This window comes from Myzus persicae, unplaced genomic scaffold (assembly GCF_001856785.1).
Source record: "Myzus persicae strain clone G006 unplaced genomic scaffold, MPER_G0061.0, whole genome shotgun sequence".
Lineage (NCBI taxonomy): Eukaryota > Metazoa > Arthropoda > Insecta > Hemiptera > Aphididae > Myzus > Myzus persicae.
The window spans coordinates 12,870-35,130 of NW_019104064.1; the positions used below are offsets into that span (position 1 = coordinate 12,870).

Consider the following 22,261-nt stretch of genomic DNA (forward strand, 5'->3'; position numbering starts at 1 on the left):
GCGTTACATAAGAATTCAGAGGTGTTTTTTGGCAAACGTACCGATTGATAAAGTGAAGCGATAAGAATTCTGAAAACTGATTTGAATTTGTTGTCAAGTCTACTTGAGATCGGTCAGTCTACATTTTTGATTTTAGATTCTGAGTGAAACGATGAATGTTTTTTTATTTTTTATTTTTTTTGTATCGTTTCACTCAGAATCTAAAATCAAAAATGTAGACTGACCGATCTCAAGAAGACTTGACGACAAATTCAAATCTGTTTTCAGAATTCTTATCGCTTCACTTTATCAATCGGTAAGTTTGCCAAAAAACACCTCTGAATTCTTATGTTGCGCGTGTGTTAGACAAAGACAGTCGTCACCGCCACCGATCCCCTTAATAAAACTACGACGGTGGTTGCGTATTAGCCAAAGATAATGGCAATCCCCATTCGTCAACGGGTTCATGATATTCTATCATGAATATCGTGCATTTGCTTTCGACATATCGGAAGCAGTCTTCATTATTGCTGGCTGCAGCCACCATGTACGTTTGTTCAGTAAACGGACAGCCGTTTTCGATAGCATACAGCAGACAGCCAAAGTGACCGTAGCAGGCAGCTTCTATGCAAGTATCTTCTGTCCACGGGCAGCCGTTTTCATGCGCATACCGCAAACAGTCCAGGTCGCCTAAACCCGCCGCGTATTCGCAAGCGCGCTCCGACGTGGGACAACCGTTCTCGTGGGCGTAACGTAAGATTTCGAATCGGCCATAGCACGCGGCACTCTCATACGTCAGGCGGTTCCAGGGACAGCCGTTTTCGTGGGCATACCGTAGACACTCGATATGTCCACCGGATGCAGCTTCTTCGCACGTCGTCTCGTCCCACCGACAGCCGTTCTCGTGCGCATAAACCAAACAGTCAAGGTGACCATTAGTAGCAGCCGCCTCGCACGTCATCCGGTCCCACCGACAGCCGTTTTCATGCGCGTAAATCAAACAATGAAGGTGGCCATCAAGCGCTGCCAATTGGCACGTCACCTCGTCCCACCCACAACCGCTTTCGAACGCGTACATTAAACAATCAAGGGAACCGCCGCGTGCAGCCGCATCGCACGTCGTATCGTCCCACGAACAGCCGTTCTCGTGGGCGTACCGTAAACAATCCAGCCAGCCAGAACCTGCAGCCGCTTCGCACGTCCTTTTGTCCCACCGACAGCCGTTTTCGTGGGCGAAAATCAAGCAATCTAGATTACCACAAGATGCAGCCACTTCACATGTCGTCTCGTCCCACCGACAGCCGTTCTTGTGGGCATACCTCAGACAGTCAAGGTTACCATGAAGTGCAGCCCAATAGCAGGTCATCTCATTCCACTGACCGCCGTTCTCGCGGGCATACCGCAGACAATCAACACTACCACCGAATGCAGCTTGTCCGCACGTAATCGCGTCTAACCGACAGCCGTTCTCGTGCGCGTAAATCAGACATTCTAAATTACTGTGTGCTGCGGCTAAACCACAAAGTTCGTCATCAAAAAGAAAGCCCCGGGCGTGAGAGTACTTAAGACACTCAAGGTGTCCTCTGAAAGCGGCCTCTCTGCTCAGCCAATCGAATTCGTCGGAAACTGTTGTATAAATAGACACAGAAACAATGTATTAGAAACGTCTTTACAATCTCTATTCATATCTGTTCAGGCTATGATATCATTTACCTTGGGAATTAGGATCTCTCGTAATGTCAGTAAGAACTAACTTGCAGCAATTATCAATACTGATCTTTAACGTCCCCAGATCATCGTAAAATGCCTTTTCATCATCATCGCACCTCATATAAGCAAGGTTTTTAAGCGTAATCATCTTAAAATTGAACTGAAAAAAATCAATATATTTTATACTTAAATTAAAATAGGTATTTTAAAAATATGATATTATATACGTAACCTATTTAATAAATAACAAATACTGTTTAAATATTTATCCTGAATGGCCTATTATATATTTTACCTGGGTACTTGAATATAGTCGATAAATTAAAATCATCACTATCCATTATATTATTATAAACATTACAAACTATAGAAAAATGTATAACTTATAACAATATTATATGTTTGCGCACCACACCTCTGTTGCCGTCGACAATCGGCAACCCTCACCATGACGTTAGCAATCATGATTATGTTTAGTTTTTAGTATCTTTTTAACCTTTCGTTTATTGTCAGTGTGGCACGAACGTCAGAAATTTTTGGTAAAATACGTAATAGACTAAAATAAATAAATATAATATTATAGTACTTACAGCAAAAAATAATATAAATAATAATATTGGTGCTGTGCTGCTGTGCAACAGGCTGGATAGGTACAATATAATATTATGACAAACAACTTGGAAACAAAAAATGAAATAAGATTAATAACGACGTTGCGGATATGTAGACAAGAGCCAACTAAATAAAAAATTACGGTGGTCGAATGGACTATGGTTTTCGATCACTCCATCTAGCGCAGCTGTGTGGTGATTTACGCAATCTTAGTTGTTGTGGTGGTAGTAGAAGGCGTGTTTTTTTTTCTTTACTGGTTGAGCATCAACTACACAGTTATTGGCTTTACAAGTGTTGTATATTAACAATGAAGGTTATATGCTGCTATACAATTTAATTTTTATTAGTATAAAATTATGTTTTGAATGTTTGAAAACAGACTAAAGAAAAGCGTATTATAAGTGGTCAACGTGCAGTTATTTTATTCTTTGAATATGATAGTAGGTATTAATATTTCAAATCGATCTTTATGATTATTAAATTGTTACATTTCTTTCCCTATTTGGATACATAATGGATTTGTCAATGTAATTTAAAATTTTAACATAAATCTAAAACGCAGAATTTTATTTTTTATTTAATATTGAGATTGATTAGACTTGCTTATAGAGACGACAATCGTTAGTGTACTGTTAAAATACACCCGCAAATGTAATTATTTTTATTTTTAACTTTTATTACATATTTTACAAGTTTTTTTGACTGACCCCAAAAAACCCAAAAAGTTCAATAATATATTCATAATTATTAGCATATAAATAAATAAAGGTATATCATACTATTTTAACTATCACCAAATAGGTTGAACGTAGCGACTAATTAAGTATTCATTACGCTAACCTATATTTTTTAGCGTGCTAAAAGTATTTCGCTGCATTAAGTAGTAATCAAATAAATATTAATACAACTTCCAAGAAATAGGTAGGTAGATAGGTACCCTTGTTGATACTGAAACCAGATCAATTAATTTATCGTTAAAATAAATGTGAAATAAAAATGTAGAACAGATGGAATTAGATGATTATTAATTTTTCTAAATTATAAGGTTAAAACTAGAAAAACTAACATATTAAAGTAGATCGAGTAAATAGTGTATCTAAATAACATCAATGGTATAGGATACCAATTATTATGATGTTGATATAAATATATAATCTATCCATGTAAGTAATACAATATTTCGAAAAAATAAAACAGCTAAATGATTTTGATAAAATAATAAAACAGGTATAGTATAATATGTATCTACATTTAATTTGATTCTAAGATCTAACGATCTAAGAATGGAGTACAAAGCAACTTTCATTAGTACATAGTTATTTTATTTAAATTATTATCAAGCTGCATAATACACGTTTAATTATAAGATTAATTATTTGAGGGTCCCCAATATTTTCATTAGGTTCATGGCCCTTAAAATTGTTTAGCAGGGGCAAAAAAATATATAGATACCTGAAGTTCATTATAAAATTACTATCTTCAAAAATTCATGGCATTGCGTATGATTAGTGCTGTGCTGAGATAAAAATAAAATTACTTGGATGAAATCCCAGTGTGATGAATACATCTTTAAAATTAACATTTAGAAAAAATGGCCTTAAGGCTATTTCCGATATAGGATAAATATACCTACTAATTAAGTATTGGAACGGAACGGGGCAAATGTAAGCTGGGCTCGCTATTACCTTTTTTTATTGTAAACTCGGCCCAAAATATCAGGTGATGAAAAAAGTTGATTGTAAACTCAGCCCGGTAATTTTCATCGTTAAAATATAATAAGCATGACATCATTTATTTTGAGAATAATAAATAACGTATATAACATAAATTACATATGTGCTATATACTCAATCATACAAATTAATTCTGCTTTAACGAATTTACACACTTTTTAATAATAAATCTAAAAATTAAAATAAAACGAATTCATTTTTGGAGGATAATGAGAATCACTTCTACATTGTAACCACTAGTTAATGTTAAATGGATTTCAAAAGTATCGTGTAATTATTATTAATGAAATATCAGAAGATCAGTTCGTATTATTGTTATTCTGGCCAAGTTTACGTTATGGCAATCATTTTTACATGAAAAAAACCGGGTCGGGTTTACTGCTTTAGACCTTTTGTACATTGTATTTCCCCGGGCCGAGTCAAAAATCGCCCAGTACCTCCAGGACTATACGTGTAATGGTGTCTCGGCACCACCAATGCGGTCAGGACATTTGCGGTCGGCACCTTTTTCGGGTCATTTGCGATCAATTTACTTCTATTTACTTGGGTATACAATTTGAATGCTATATATAATGTATATAAATGTACAGCAGTATACTTAATTTGTGCCAATATATATATTTACTATTTAATTATACTTTAACTTCCCTTCACACTTTTCAAGGCTTAGGACTGACAGTATTTTTTACTGGCGTGTTTAAAAGCTAATTATTTTTATTATTATAAATAAATTATATGATAATAATTTATTTGTCAATCGCACTACATAATAGGTTACTCATTTGTTTTAAAACCTTATATCAATTATTATAAAAAATGCACATAATACATTTATCGATCACGGTACATATAAACATATAATACTAATACTAACATACATTACTAATTAACATATATGTACATAAACATAACCTTATTCTAATTTTTGAATAACCGCTATTTTTTTAAGCATTTGACTAAATCGTTATCTATTTCATACTCTACTACTGTTTTTTAATTCTTTCGTCTAAATGTATGAACATCTTTTTCTCCTATTACGAGTACCTTCCATATTTAAGTAGCTTATAGCATATAAAAGTTCCGAATTATCAGCCTCTTTATTATGACAGATATACAAATTCTTAAATTTTGGTAGTGGTGTATTTAATATTTTATTAAGTTTACTATTCTCACCCTAGCACCCTAGGGGATTACCTGTAGTTGACTCTAACACTTAAAATGAATTATTCATTTTTAGTTTAAATTTAAATTTGAACACTAACACACTGTAATACTGACAGATCGAACTGTACCAATGCGTATACAATACTAAAAACTGAGTAAATGCTACCGACGATGTTTTCAAATAATAATAAAATGTACAGATATAATAAATAAACCAAACGTTATAGTCCTATCAATTATGACATCGAATATGCATAATCAACCAAATGGCTGTAACACAAATCGGTTCATCCTGTAACGAAATGGCTGTATCACAAATCTGTTCATTCTGTATAAATAATAATGATACACTTTTTAAACACGTTTTCATAATATAATATGTATTTAGAATATAATATTATATATAGCACCTTAAATTGTATAGTCAGGTTAATAGAAATGAATTAACTTCAAATGGCACGAAAAAAAGCCGACCGCAAATGTCCCAGAACCAAGTGTAATATACTTCGCTGTGGGTCACTTAAACACTGACAAACACTGTATGTTGTTGATATAAATAATCCTCTACTTACGGCCTCTTTTGATAAAAGTCGTCGAATTGGGTTTCGTAAAAATAAAGAAAAAACGCTATAATGGAATACAAAACGATACCGTTGGCTAACACACACTACACACACAGGGTTAAGTAGAGTTAGGTATCTACTTGTCTCTAAAATGCACGGCAATTGAGTGTACGAATGTGTATGGCTTTGACGTTTTCATATTCCTAATTTTGAACCCTGGTATCATTAATCACGAAGATAGGAGATTGGCGACCCTTTGGTTCACGAACATAACATTATTGTTACAATAGAACGGCGCTGTATTATTTAGTATTCTTACCCATTGGCCGGTACACAAAAAAAAAACGTTTTCTTTCGAATATACTCGTCGTACGAACGACGTATCTAAGGAGTTTGAATTGAATGAAATCTTTCTGATCTTATGAGAAAAAAAATACAAAATACAAAACATAAAAAAAAAGTAATACCTATATGTATATTATTATATCAAACGTCGAAATCCGAAAATGACACTTGAAATAGTATTGATAAATTATCGTGAGAAATCGAAATAAGAAAAACCGGTTTGTGCTTTACGTCGCCTGAGTGATGTAGGTACATTTTGTTGTAGAATAATTTATTTAAAAAAAAACTCTTTTGTTGTAGGAGGGACTTCAATATAATATAAATCGATTAATATATCAAATTACCGGTAAACGATTGATATGATCACAATATTATAGAAGTGGTATTTTCAGTGTATTACGTATTAAGTTCCTATTTTCAAGGAAAAATTATGAAATATTCCATTCTACTCGAGTTTAAACTTATACATACATTTAAATAATTGAAATCAAAATATATATATTCTTAGTGCGTATATTACTATTAAGTGATCGTTATCGAGAAAACATGTTAATCGTTAAAACTGTTTACAAATTGTTTTCGCGTCCTTAGCGTTTTCGAAAGGTTAGGTGGAATTAGGTACAACATGAACATTGAACAATAAAATAATATATGATGCGGGTCAAGACTTGGGAACATCATTCCTAAATATACTATTCTAATTTTATGGTAACTCAATATGGTAATGTGTTGAACTATGGACAAAAAGATTGAATATATATAAACTGTAAAGGTACCCAGAATTCGAGTTAATTAGTTATACCTATTTTTTGTTATATCGTGTACTAAAAAAGGAACCAGTTCAGATTTTAAAGGAATGAAATCTTTTTTTTTGAAGAACAAGAACAGAACAAATTTCTTTCTAAAAGGTAAACACATTGTATATAATTAAATAGATTGTAGTTAATAAAACGAGCACCCACTATCGGATTTGAATTCACAGAACCGGTCTATGAGTAGGTGTGAGTCTATATGAGTAGGTATAATTATTATTAGGGCCTTTGAAAGCGAATCATTTTTACAATTTTGTATTCAGGCAATATTGTATAGGTATCCATTGGTAATGCTGTGTGTGTGTAGTTACTGATCATTACTGTGCATGAGTTTCCTGAACGCTTTGTGTAATTTAAGACTACGGCTAAGATTCTTGGAAACACGAAAAGTTCATATTTGAAGTCACGCTTCACTATATTATCAAAAAAAAAACGCTTCAACTCATATGGCTGTAAAAGACCCAAAAAGGAAATTAAAAATTCACTCAGTACCGAAACATCAATTTTAATTTTGATAACATATTTTTCTGACACTGTGACTTAAATATACTAGTTAAGGCCATCTGTGTGTCTTAAATCAAAATACTGACATCCATTCACAAACTTTGAATAATAATTTTGGATAATCTATAATTACGAACAATGTATAATTATTTATATGTAAGTCTTTGTAGTAAGTTAAATGTATAATAATGTAGATTTTATAACGTGTATAAAGTAGTAAGTTATATACTATATATACACTTTAAAACATTTATAATGGACAATATAAGTTACCTATCTTGGATTCTGATAATGCCTCTACATTTTTAATTGTATTTTTATGTTCAATATTTGAATCTGGATTCATACGAAAATGGATGTTTGTCTGTGTGTTAGCTGTGACTAATATTGTATGACTCGTAAAGAATGTCAATGGGAATTATTTTACTCATGACTCATTAATGATATCGTAGTTTGATTGAGAACACACAGAAAATCTTATCTATATATGATTCATTTAACTGACAAATAACTATATTATATCTATATGCGTATAATGAATTATATTATGATAATAAATTATTAAATCGGTATAAGTGTCTTAATAAACTCATTGTTGTATGAATAGTTTCATATAAATAGTTATAATAATTGAGAATTGTATATTAGTACATATTAAAAGTCCAAGATAAAAAAGTCTAAGCTAAGAAAGTACGGTACCTATAGGTAAACCGTATTGAAAATAGTGAATGAAAATTACCGTCTATAGGACGAACATAACACATGCAGGTACTTTAAAAAAGATTTAAAAGTCAGGTGCGTAGATTTAGTGATGATTTAAAAGTTGAAGCTTTGGTACATTTTAAATTTTAAATTCTATATTATTATATTATATTTTAATAGATACATTTTTTTTAAAATTAAATTTCGAAATGGAGATAAGATAAATTGTTTGCATAAAAATAATATGGGTATTTAAAAAAAAATGTTGTCTTTGTTTGTATATTTTTCAATATTTATATAGTTTACATTATAAATATTTCCCTGAGGACCAAAAATTACTATCCACCCATGGACTTGAACGTATTTATTTTGAATTCCGTGACCAAGTGCGTAGGTATTATTAGACTTAAAATTTTGTAGATCCGGGTGAAGCACACCAATATATTATAACTCCAATACAATATGAATCATTGACGCAGACCACACATGCGGGTGTAGCGTCCTTTTAATCGTGTGTGGTCAACTATGGTACGTGTCGTCCTTTTTTTCATGTTAAACCGATGCGTGTGCGCTTATAGGCGTCATATAGGAACGCACAGCAGGACATTACCCTATACGGATTACTTCGATATAAAAGTAGAATATTAAACATTGTAGTTTGGCCGGTACATATAATATTATAGAGAGGGGCACTTTATTTGTGTTCAGAAAAAGTATCAAAAATAATGTCTAAAAGGTCAAGTAAAATTCGCCATTATATTTATAATAGTTTATACCTATTTACTCACGTTAGACACCATGGCGAGTTTGTGTCTCCAAGCGGTGATAATACGATTATAACGTCGTTTTTTGGAATTACAGAAACGCACGAAATGTTCGGTTTTAATGGATTTTAAACGACCGTCCTTTTTTTCGGATCTTTGGATCATTCGTCACACAATTTATTTATGTATACCCGAGGGCCTGAGACATTGCTCACTGTCAATACTTCTCCTGCCATGCAATGCCAGTGTCATAGTTTATAGTATATACATATATGTATAGTGTATACTGTATAGGTATACCTATTATTATTATTGAAACTGTGACGACTGTACGACATTCGTTATACTTCACAATAAAATAATCAGTAACCATTTGGCGCCCGGTAACATTATAATATAATACCTATTAAAATGAACAATATTGTTCGACTCCATTTTGCCGATACTTCGTAGCACTTTGTGATGCGCACATCACGGATAACTGCGATATAATAAAAATACTAAATAATATACATAATTATGACACACGTGTAAATATATTGTAATTTGGTCCGTATGGATGATAATATCATAAGTACCTATTCACTTACGGTAGATTACCCACTGCCCAGCAGTGTTAACTTGGCATTAACTCACACCGTTGATAGTTATAGACATTCAAATACGGATTTCACACATTTTTTATGAAGTTATAACAAAGCACCGGACCGTCGGAGTAAGTATTTATATACTACTGATTTTGAATAAGGTAATCAATGTCTTACTATTATAATTATATTTATAACTGAGTAAACTAGAATGGATAATAATATAAAAACAACATAAAAATAGGCTATAATATAACTATAAACGGATTTCTTTAAAAAAATTTCCAAATTATGTTTTAAATGTTAGGCTTGTTTTTTTATTAGTCAAACCCCATTATAGGTCATAATAATGCTGTCATTGTTGAGCGTCTGATTTCGTAGTCTCGTATGGTATGTTTAGTAAAAATAGCCTTATAAATATCTTACATGATATTAGATACTATAGATAGTGGCAGATGCCTTTGAGTTTCTGAAGAATGACGTTGATGGTAACTTATAATTATATAAATTGTAAACTTTTATCATTTAGCCTATTATTCGGAACCATAATATTCTGATATTCGTACCAAAAGTATAATAATAACATAATAACCCATGTACAAGGTTCGAATCACGATAGAGCGTATTAATACACATTATATTTTACACTTACTGTTTGAGCCATCAAATAATGTCAGAAAGTATCGGTAATCGCCCGGGTAGGTTCCAATCCTCCAAAGACCGGCACACACACACACACACACACACACACACACACACACACACACACACACACACACACACACACACTAACATAACTGTGTTATCTGTGAGTTATTAACTATGTCCCTACATCAGGTAAGGTAATCGCAGCAGCCGCTGACGAGCTGGTTAGCTTAATTTAGCACGGCTGCCCAAGGTATCCTGTCAACGCAAGGATATTCAATATTGTTAAGTGCGCGAATCGCCGTGAAAACCATGTTTTTGAAAACTTGTTTTGCATAAAAATTCCCGTTTTCCCTTAATATTTTGTTTGTGGTGTCTGTTTCTTTAGAAAACTATTGGGGATTTTAGATTTTGACCTCCTGAATGTACCAACTAAATTCACTTTCTTATTAGAAAATTTGCTGTTGAAGAAAATCGAAGCATTTTTACTGCCCGAAACCGTGACCATAGACACAAAAAAATTTAAATAAATAAATAAATATAAAAATATACATCATTGTAAAATCAATACATTCATTGCTCCGCTCAGAATCTAATATTATTATTGGGTACTTCATACTTCTAAAGTATACTATTATATATAAATATGATAATATTATAATATGCAAACAATATTAATTCAAACTACTGGCTACTGTATTAATAATAACAATATAAATATAGTATAAGATAACCTAGGTCGACAAACCGGCTACAACAATATTAAATTTAACACCATCTACTATACAGTGAACCACCACCCACATATAACGTATCGTACAGCACATCGTTACACACTTATCAGCATTTTTTAGACAACAATTAGTAATTTATTTTAAATTATTAATGGCATCGATTAAAACAAATTTTGCCTAAGTCATTGCATTAACTGAACTATATAAAAATAAATAACTATTATAAATATATTATATAAATATTAATGTTTGAATCTTATAAATCAATACCAAGAAATAAATTTGCCATAAATACCATATAATAGAATAAATAGGTACCAACTGGTATAAATGACTCATCCATTACAGTGACTTATACTCAATACAAAGTTTAACCGACATCTACTAAACTTTAAACCGAGTGATTACCTATTTATTTTCATTTTTATAACAAATAAAAGGTTACGATTAAAAAAAAAAAAGAGGAGAAAGTGGACGTCGCCCTGCTGTACATTAGGAGTCTAGACGGTGGCTGTAATTGACGATATTAAATTTGAATTCAATGATATCAAATCATTGTAAACGAAAAACGACTCTAAGCGGAGACGGTACGTCAGTTTAGGACATTTTATACTGTTATTATTTATTATTAATAAGATACCCAGTAAGTTGAATTAATATTATTCGTAAATTATCAGTGATGATGGAAAAATACTAAATATACCCATATAAAATTGGGCTGTTTTAGAACCGAATTACAACAAAATGATAAAGGTTATTCTTTGTGTTAATATTCAAATTCATCCAAATATAAAATTAAAATGTCCGTAACAAATAATTGTACACATATATTTTTTAGATTTTTTAGTTACGAAAAAATCTGCTTAAGTAGAACATGGTTTTGAATTTTCACTCCTTAAATGTAAAAATTGAAAACTTTGTAAAATTATTTAACTAACAAATCATTTTAAATTTCGGTTTGAATGTTGAATTTGAAACTTTAAATGCTTATAAAAAAAATCGTGTAGGAGGAATTATTAATATTTTTAACTGCTATTGTTACAATAGTCTTATATTAAATTTTCATGATTTTTGATCCAACCAATAAAATTGTATTGACATTTATGGAAAAAAAATTTTAAAAAATGTAAAATGTCCGTCAACAACTTAAAACGAATCTCAATATATTGAACATTTTATCAAGTATGTGAACTGATAAAATAAACATTTGGTGAAAATTTCAAGTGGCTACAGTATTTCGTTTTTGAATTACAACAAAATAAGAAAATCGCTACAAATCAAATCGAGTGGTTATATATATATATATATCATATCCAATGTTGTAAAAATTTCAACTCCTAAGGCTCATACAAATTTCATTTGACTTTCCGGTAGACATTTTTTTTTTTTTTGATTACGGTAGAAAAACTTGTAAAGAATCTTGAATTAAATTGTTAAATCTTAGATATAAATAGAAACAATTTTATGAATTTCTAACAAAATTTAATTTGCTAATTTTCGTGATTTTTACAAATTTTGTCAAAATTCTATGTTTAAACGATCATAAAAAATTATTGTGGATTTATGCTCAACTTTTTTTTTAATTTTCATTAACAACAATTTACAAGAAACCTTGTATTATATTTTAAATTTTTTGACATATCAAAATATTTTTACCGACTCCAGTTTAAAAAATACACATAATAATTGAAAATTTCATATGCCTATAAATAGTTCAACACAAATCAAAATATTTTGAAAATATTATGGTGTGTAGAAAATGTCTACACAAATATTCAGTGAAAATTTCATGTATCTACTGTTTTAGTTATACTAAAAACAAAAATCGATTTTTTCGAAAATTGGTTTTGCGTAAAAATTTCCCGTTTTGCCTTAATTTGTTGTTTGTTTTTTCCTGTTGCTTTTGAAAATTTTAGAGATTTTAAATTATTACTTCCCGAATGCAGCAACTAGATTCACTTTCCTTTCTAGAAAAGAGAATGTTGAAGAAAATCGAAGCATTTTTACTGCAAGAAACCGTGATGACTGATGACAGACATTAAAAAATATGTATATATATAAAAACACACATCATTGTAAAATCGCTCCGCTGAAAATCTAAGTGGGTTAGAGGGTAACGCTCTGGTGTACATCAGGTGTTTAGATATGTAATGAATGTTTTAAATTTGAATTCGATAATATTACATAATATTGTATACATAAAAAGGTTCTGAGCGAAGACGATCCATCAGCCTATAATATTACTAAGTAGTTTTAAGCGGTGTTTCTGAATTGCGTGCGAAAATCATTATCTAGGTTGAGGTTATTCGCGACTGAACCTGCTAAGAGTTGCGTGCGCCTCCTCACACCATTTTATATTTATTTATTTATATTTATATTAAATATTTTTTTATTATATTAATATATGGACTCATTCAAATTGTTTAAAAAATAAATATTATATACATTTTTAATTTTAAAATTTAATAATTTAATAATAAATTAATTATATACTAATATACAACTAAATTTTATTTTTTAGAGCTTATGGGGGAGAGGGGATCAAAAATATAGTATTAATTCAATAAATAACAGTTAAAAATAAAGTTAGGATCGACAATTAAAACCTTAAGTTCAAAAATCACAATAAAAAAAAAAACAGTTTTAAAAATTAATCAAAAATTGTTAATGCAATGCCAAAAATAAACAAGTCAAAATATTGAATTCAATTTTCTAAAATCGTTATAATATACTTATCATATTATAGCCATGTACTCATATCTAATCGCCATTTACTATTCTAGCCATTCGCTGGAGAAAACCCAAGATACAGTAGGTACCTGTATTGAATTTACTATATAGTTATATTTATATTAGTACTTTTACAGCATAATATGTAAAGGTCGACGACCTTTTAAACTGATTAAAACCCCGGTCGTCTACTCAAACTTTAACGCACGCAATTCGGACCTGTCTCAAAAAATACTCACACGCAACTCCACCCTGTCATATAAAAACTGCGCACGCAATTCGGTTGTTGACCAAAACTGCTCATTTTTTTGGCACGCAATTCGGATGCAGCCATTTTATGATATTATTGTGATTAATGTAATATATCTGACTATTAGTCATAACAATATTAGGTACCATAGATAAATTAAATTCATTTTTTATCGAAAAAATTGCATTTCAAAATGTCATTGTTCGTTTAAAATATAATAATATACTCTATAAAGTTCAAGCGTCCATGAATAATATTTTTAAATTACAATAGCATAACTAAAATATTTATTTTTGTTTTTACTTGTAGTATGTAATTCTGTCTCAATTTTAATTGATACAAATCTCGCAAACAAACAAATCCGAATTAGGTGTAAAGCGCTGAGCGCATAAATATAATAAATACAAATAATAATAATTAAATCGGGCGCCCTTAAATCTTACAGCTAAGAAACAAAATTGGCTCTGGCAGTCTAAATCAATGACGGCAACCTAAACATCGTGTGCCATCATTATGCAATAAATTCAAATAATAATTCATAAGATATAAAAACAAAATAACACGCACAGCCAGGTAACTGGTACCAACAACCGCGCCGATTAAAAGTGGCAATACATACATTTGACCTGACGGCGGCGGGGTGAGAATAATCGATGCTCGAACGCTTGCGGTCTACGGTGTGCGCGAGTCGCGGTTATGATGCTTCGTGCGAGCGCCAACGATGGTGGATGGATGGCCGACGAGCACACCGTCAACACAACTTTTCGGCGGCCAACGTGCGACAAACAAATCGTCACGACAACGCAGCTAACTGCCAAGTGGTGTTCGCAGTTCGCAGCGGCGTGAAGACCCGCGAGGATGGTCAACGACAACGGCGCGTACAAAAAAAAAAACTGGTTGCGCGGAATTACGTGCACATACGATCGTGCGCGCGGTCGCAGAAACGGGCAACCGGCGTACGGTATGGCGCGACGCGGAAAAACGGCGCGTTGGCGCGTTGCCGCGTTCCGCCGCGCTGACGTGTGGAGCCAAAAGCTAAGAGCGACGACAACCGACAACGGCCGACGAACCAAACGCCGAGCGCGCCATGCCCGGGAACGACGGGTGCGCCGCAACCGGCAGGCGGACTTACCGACAACTAAAAACTTTTGCGCCGGTTGCGCCGCCAACGGGCGCGTTGTCAACCCGCGCCCGTGGTTCACCGCCCGGCCGGCCAACCGGTCCGCGTACGAACACAATATGCTTTTTTTGAATTGTTTGCTTACAGAATGACCTACGTAAGTGGAACTTTGTTTTAAATCGTCAACAAAAAGCTATACAAATTTAATATTTTATCAACTTTAAACTACAAAAAAAATTTTACATTTTTAATTTGAACTTTAAATGCTTGTACAAAAATCTTGCCAGCGATTTTTAATGTTTATTAACTTTGTGTGCTTTGTATTAAATGTTCAAGCTTTATGGAGCAACGAACACGATTTCATTGTCATTTATAACAGAAAAACTTAAAAATGTAACATTTAAAATGCCTATATAAAGTTAAAAACGAGTCAAGATATTTTTAAAATTGTATTAAAATGTAACGATTCTTAGACCCAGGTATGTCTGAAGATATAGTTTGAATTTACTCGAGACAGCAATCAATTGCCGCCAAATATATTTAGCAAAGAGGTTACAAATTACAATTTGGTTTAATGTGGTAGCTACGTGTTGCTGACGATCCGGTTGTGGTTCATAGTTGTTTACCGCTACTGCTGAGGATATTCCAGGTTACACTATCTCGACTCATGCCCATACATTCTAAGCAGTTTTCTCGGTCAACTATTCAGTTATCATCCTTCATTCCCTTAACTCCGTTGTTGTTCTTATTTTTAGAGGTACATTTTTACTTAAATAATTATTTGGTATTTATTATTTATTTTTGTTTCCACGTTAATCAAATATTTAGGAGTGTAGCGTATTACACGAATCAGGAATGGCTGATAAAAAGCAACGGAACAGTTCACAACAGTTGACAGACGCCGCCGATGCGCAGAAGCACCCGAAAGTCACCGAAAACATTTCTACGACGGACAATTCTGGACAAATTCAATACATCCGGGACGATGTTAGGTAAGACAAAATAAAACGTTTGGCAATTACGGGCTGCTGCCAACGCCGAAACGACGGATAGGTTCACTGTTCTCTCGATAATGGTTTCAGGTTTGTCTGATAATTTCTTATTTTCGATAATTTTCCCTTGGCGAAATTGGTTTTTGATCTGCCTCCGTTCTTCCACCGATATTTTGATGTCTACTAATATTCAGTTAGAATTCGAAGTGTGCTTCTGTGTCTCTCGACATTTGATGTGCCCCCGTCGGTTTTAGTTACATTACTTGAACCATTTGCGTTTTGGTTACTCCGACCATGTTTCGTATCGCATTTGTTATTTCGTTTGCCAAATGTTTCAAAAACTAATACTATTATTGTTTTGCAGAAAAATATTCATCGGAGGGCTCAATAAAAAAACCACTGAGAGTAAGTTTGTTGCAAACACCTGTTGGTAGTTTCCAAAAATTGTAATCGAATACTTTTATGTATGTTTTAGAAGATTTAAATGAACACTTTAGTCAGTTTGGGGAAATCGAATTTACAAATGTCAAAGTAGATACTGCCACTGGTGAAAGCAGAGGTTTCGCTTTCATTGTGTTCAAGACGATGAAAGGCCAAGACAATGTTAGTAAAGTTTTGTTTTATTAATTTATTTCTTAAATTTTGTCAAAAATTTTAGGACAGATGTTTGTAATATAATTGGGTAATAAATTAAATATAATAATATAGTTAAATATAATTTATTAAGAAATTTGTATTCAACAAATATGGTAGGTATGTTCAGTTCAGAATGTGAAAAATAATTTTATAGTTAATGTGTGAATAGTATTCAGTAAGTAGGCATAATATTGGTTTATTATTTTGTGCATGACCAAAATATACTTCAAAATTCAATTGCTTTTCATACTTTATATATGAATATTAATCGTGATAATATGTGATAAAGATTTATAAAACAGATATATCAGCTAAAGTATATGCATTGAAATAAGATACAAATTTCTAACACTTTTATAAAACATATTTACTCCCATAAACCGTAGAAATTAATATTAAGGAAAGGGTATTTTCGAGGGTATTTTACTACAAAAATAGGAAATAATTATAATTTTGTTAAATTGTATCTCTTGTTGATGATTTTGATCAACAATTGAAGTAAGTGTGTACAGTTTTTTTTCAACTTACTTACAATTATACTTCTATATTGTTTAATTAATTCAACTTCCTTGTTGTAGTTAATCATTTGTTGTCAAAGTGAATGATTAACTTATGATTGTATTTAATTTCTGCATAAAGGCTTTGTGTCTAAGGAAGTTGAATTAATTTAACGATATAGAAGTATAATAATAAGTAAGTTGAAAAAAAACTGTACACACTTACTTCAATTGTTAGTTTTTCTTAAAGGGAATAAATCATATTCATTAGAATTTACACTGTGATATTCATCACAATAGAAAACAACTATTAATACATTATTACAATATTCAATTTTTTTATTAAATTGTATGTTTTACTTTCTATGTTGCATGCACCTATTTTATACTGACTAATGATTTTATGACTGTTTCTATATTAAACACTTGACTAATGTGTTAATTATAATAAATAAATAAATCAATACAATTTATCAATGTAACTTTTAACTTAAAATATAACTTAGTTACATAATTGTAACTTGTATCCAGTTACACGATATCAAAGTATCTAGTATCTTGTAACTAGTTACCCAGTTTTAGAGTAACTTGAGACTTGTAACCAATTACAATAAGTTGGGTAATTTGCCCAACCCTGTAAATATCAGTTAATCAACAATAAATCACTGATAATTAAAGTATAAATAATTACAATTTATTTTATATTATATTTCATTATACCATTGTCATTGTAATATTATATTTATTTATATTTATAGTTAAGCTCCTAATAATTATAATGTAATTTAATAATTAGGTATTTATTTAATATTCCAGTTTTTATTTCCCTGTGCTGTTAATTTATACGTGTATTCAAATATTCTGTGTGTAATTTAAAAATGTTGAAAAATATTTTTTATAGTGGTATTATTTTTTTTTTCAAAGGCTTTGGAGTGTACTAACCATGTAATCAATGAGAAGAAAGTTGACGTTAAAAAGGCTGTACCACGACAAATTAAGTTATTTGTTGGAGGATTATCTACTGACTTAACTGATGATGACATCAAAGATTACTTCAAACGCTATGCACCGCTGGTGGCCACCGAGATGCCATATGATAAAGTTAAAAACCAACGAAAACGTTATTGCTTTCTTACATATGATAGCATTCAGGCAATATCTGAAATATTAAAATTGCCTATACATGTGATTAATGGAAACCAAGTAATTAATTAATATTTATGATTACTGAAATTAGTTACTATTATTACTATATTTATTAGGTTTATGTAAGAAAAGCAGCACCACTCAAAGATTATGGAATTATGTTTCATCCTTTAAGATCTATGAGAGGAAAGAGAGGGAATTTCAGGGGCCAAAGAGGTAGAGGAGGTAATCATACATCATTACCATTTAATACGTAATAATTTATTGTTATATTACATTTAATATCTTTACAGGTTTTCCACCTCAGTATGGACACGCTCTCAGTGCTCCTGGTAACTACTATAGAGGTAAATGTATTTTCTGTCAACACTATACAGTAGAAATAATTTATAACAACACTACTTGTTGAGTTTCAACTGATCAAGTGTTCGCATAATATGATGTTCCTATACATTTTTCAATGATTTTTTGCAATGTTAAAATTAACGGCAACATGTGCAACAAACACGGTGTTTATTTTCTCTAAATGTCCTTAAAAAATCTAGAAATGATTAAACTGATGTCATCGATGGCAATCTACTAGGTCAGAACATGGACAAAGGAATTAAATTAAAAAACTAATAATTTATAATAAATTATTTTTAAAATTAATATAATATATGTATGTAGGTATTCAGCGAGTAAATTGTATTCAATATTTATGACCCACTGGTTAAGAAAAATTTTTCCTGGTCCATAAAAAGAGGTTATAGCCAATTTATAATATAAACACAAATTATTAACGCCAGTCATACATTTTTAATTAATTAATTTTTTTATTTAAAGTAAGGCTTCAACATTATTGGTTATTAGTAGAGCTCCGAATGTTAATGATCAAAATTCATTAAAATATGCATTTAAAAATTTCAAGATATGCAAGTATAATATACCTTAAAATATATCAAATATACTTATTTTTCAATAAATATATGCAAAAAAACATATTCAAAAAAGGTGTTAATATTAATTCAAAATCAGTTATAAACACAAAATGTGTAATAAATATTAAATCTATTTTAAACGATTACAAAAAATGTGATAATAGTAATTCAGAATAATTTGTGGTTTGTAAATGATTTTAAAATAACATCATTGCAAAATACATAATAGAATATAATTTTTATAAATATCATCTACACAATTTATTCTTAAGGTCGATTCGTCAGAGATATTTTTTTTTAAGTATACTTCTCTCAAAACTTTTTAAATTTAAAGTTATTTACTGGGTTTTTTTTTTCAATGGATTATAGCCTCCCATATAAAGTGTTTATGTTATATTTAAAATATTATAAATAAGCAAAAATATGCAAAAAAAGAAAGTCTATTTGTAATATAGACTTCATAAATCAAATTATGTCACACGGTGTATTTCTGGCTGCTCAAAAAAATATGCTGATTTTTCATCCAAGCCCTAATATGAGCCTACATTTGTACATCATACACAGAGAGAGAGAAAACAGGTTGACAAAATTAAAATGGAGTATATACAGATATTTACAATTTATTACTTAAATTTATGGTATGGATGAACTTGAATATTGTTTCTGTGTTTTCTTTGTTGGACGTTAGCCGGAAAGAAGTTGGATTGCAGAAGATTTTCCATGTTGTGGTATATTTTGAACAAATGTTCCAACCATATGGTGACAATGTGTTTGATAAAAAGGTTTTCAATGCACGCGTCGCATACTTTGGCAGATTCTTTGGAGATAAGGAAGGAGTGTGACCTATTCTGGCTCGAGTTCTGATGACTTCATCTCTTATTTTTAGATTTGGGAGGATAGGCAATTTTTTGATGAAAGGCTTGATGTTTCTTAGCTCATTAGTAAGAGGGACATCATGTTTCATTTTTAATTTATTCTGTGTTCATTTTTTTAGGAAATTATTATCAAAATCAATACAATGCCTATAGTCCTGACTACAGCTATACTTATGGTTATCCAGGTGCTGGTGCTCAAGCCGGTTAGTTTTATAATCTTTAATATTTTATTAAGTATTTCATAATTATTTCTTTTAGGTTACCAGTATTATGCCAGTGAACAATATGTACAGCATGGTGGTCGTGGAAATCGAAACATGGAGTAAAAGGTAAACTCTAAATATTGATTCTATTTCCAAAATAATTAAAATAAAAGTATTATATTTTCATTTAGAATTTAGAATTTTATTTTGACAGTTTTTTTTGTTATTATTGTTTAGTAATTCTTATTTTACATTAATTATCCACTCCCTTCACTTAAAATACTATTTATTTTATTATTTACTTATTAAGAGTTTTTTTATTAAATAGTTAAGATATTATATTATTAAGTTCATAAATGGATATTAATGTTTAAAAGGAGTCGGAAATTACTTCAGATGACTTTAAAAACACAAATTAAAATGAATATCATGAACTTTACTTTCAAATACACTTTCATGAAATACAAATTAATTACTTTTATTGAACATAATATGACATACAAAATTAATTTTTAAGCGTAGATAAACTATAATATAAAGTTATTGCATAAAATAATACACGTTTGCTCCAACATAAACTGCAACAAACCTAAAATGAATGTATGATAATTTTGTATGTTGTTGTATGTATATGCTAAACAAAGAATAATCATAATCCTGTTGATACAGTTCCTCTTAAATCTGTACCAAATATTTTGAGACTAATCTATGCAAAGACTATTAACTAATTTTATTTAGGCATCTCAACACATTTAAATTTTTTTTATGAAAAAATTCCTCGAAAAATTCACTTACTTATTCAGTTACTTACAGTTATTTGAAGTTATTATTACTATTTACTCTAATGATCTCAATGTTGATATCTAATTATTATTAAAATAAAAATTTAATAATTACTTTCAGTGTATTAGAAATACTGAGTTTATTCAATGAAAAATTGTATTCCAACAAGGTAAATGCCATTCTAATCAAGTTAAATTTGGAAAAAGTAAAATTTAAAGTTATTTTAGTGTTTATCTTTCACAAATTGTACAAATATACCTTATATATACTATGGTCTATAGAATTTTGAAGGAGAAGATATGTTTCAGTTCAATTTTTTTTTCAAATATTGTAGTATTAAATGTTGGAAGATTTTTTTAATAAGAATTTGGTTTTTGGATTCTCTAGATTTGCTCAATCATCAAGACGTCAGCTAAAGCACCTATCTCTGAGTCGTTTACAGTTTACAATCATCATATGCCATACTTTTTTGATGTACACTAACGTATGAATAAAAAATATATATATATAGAAATTGGATGATTTGGCTAAGGTGTATAATTACTTAGGGTCTACCAGGGTCTAATATATAATGATGCCTATTTATTATGCAATGCTTACAATTTGATGTCAATTTTTTTGTGTGATTTTTTTATTTATTTATATTTAGTACTTTTTTTTAATTAAAAACATAAAAACAAAAAAAATGCAATTTTGTAATTTTTAAATTTAATCATATCATGGACTTAACTTACAAAAGTGTTACTTTACAATAAATAAACCTTATGAGATAACATATTATAACGTATTTATTGCTTGTTCTACTTCTATATTTTATTCTTCAATTCCAATGTTTCCTGTTGTGTATTAGTTCATTAGGTAATAAATCCAAACTTTTGATAATAACAAAAAAGGTTTTCATAAAAATATGTTTTTTGGCTGGAAACCCTTTTTTTTATTTCTTCCCAATTTTTTGTAAGATTATAATTGTTATGATTACTTATTAACAAAAACATATTGAAATAGCATAATATAGAGTATTATAAAGTAACATGGTGTTATGGCTAAATATTGGATGAAATCAGATTAGAAATATCGTTTAAAATGTAGTTTTAAAAAAAACACTTTTCTTTCAATTTTTTAGAGACAATTTTCTCTGATTAATAAGGTTTAAAATATTCCTTTGGAAGAACATTTTAATTTAATAAATCATAATAATTAATTAATACAAATAATCTAATTCTCCCATGGCTAATAATTAATTATGTAATACATA

The 22,261-nt window shown here is 30.4% G+C and overlaps 2 protein-coding genes across 3 annotated transcripts; one reads left to right on the top strand and one right to left on the bottom strand.

The window, feature by feature from the left end:
* Nucleotides 1–338: 338 nt before the first annotated feature.
* On the bottom strand, nucleotides 339–14,849 carry LOC111038276. Its single transcript, XM_022321313.1, has 3 exons — nucleotides 14,454–14,849; nucleotides 1,693–1,849; nucleotides 339–1,605 (listed from the first exon to the last, which is right to left on the bottom strand). The coding sequence occupies exons 2-3, from the start codon at nucleotides 1,835–1,837 to the stop codon at nucleotides 386–388; spliced, it is 1,365 nt and encodes a 454-aa protein (XP_022177005.1). The 5' UTR covers nucleotides 1,838–1,849; nucleotides 14,454–14,849; the 3' UTR covers nucleotides 339–385.
* Nucleotides 14,850–15,030: 181 nt separating this feature from the next.
* On the top strand, nucleotides 15,031–21,496 carry LOC111038264 (RNA-binding protein squid-like). 2 transcript variants are annotated; one of them, XR_002604960.1, is made up of 12 exons: nucleotides 15,031–15,111; nucleotides 15,434–15,711; nucleotides 15,783–15,946; nucleotides 16,311–16,351; nucleotides 16,422–16,549; nucleotides 18,004–18,282; nucleotides 18,342–18,450; nucleotides 18,519–18,572; nucleotides 20,140–20,223; nucleotides 20,279–20,349; nucleotides 21,127–21,175; nucleotides 21,394–21,435. XR_002604960.1 is itself a non-coding variant. In XM_022321303.1 (11 exons), exons 2-10 carry the CDS (start codon nucleotides 15,622–15,624, stop codon nucleotides 20,344–20,346), a joined length of 1,017 nt encoding a protein of 338 aa, XP_022176995.1. In that variant the 5' UTR covers nucleotides 15,031–15,111; nucleotides 15,434–15,621; the 3' UTR covers nucleotides 20,347–20,349; nucleotides 21,394–21,496. The 2 variants fall into 2 exon arrangements, 1 of the variants encoding a protein (XP_022176995.1); XM_022321303.1 differs by lacking the exon at nucleotides 21,127–21,175 and having other exon boundaries at nucleotides 21,394–21,496.
* Nucleotides 21,497–22,261: the final 765 nt, after the last annotated feature.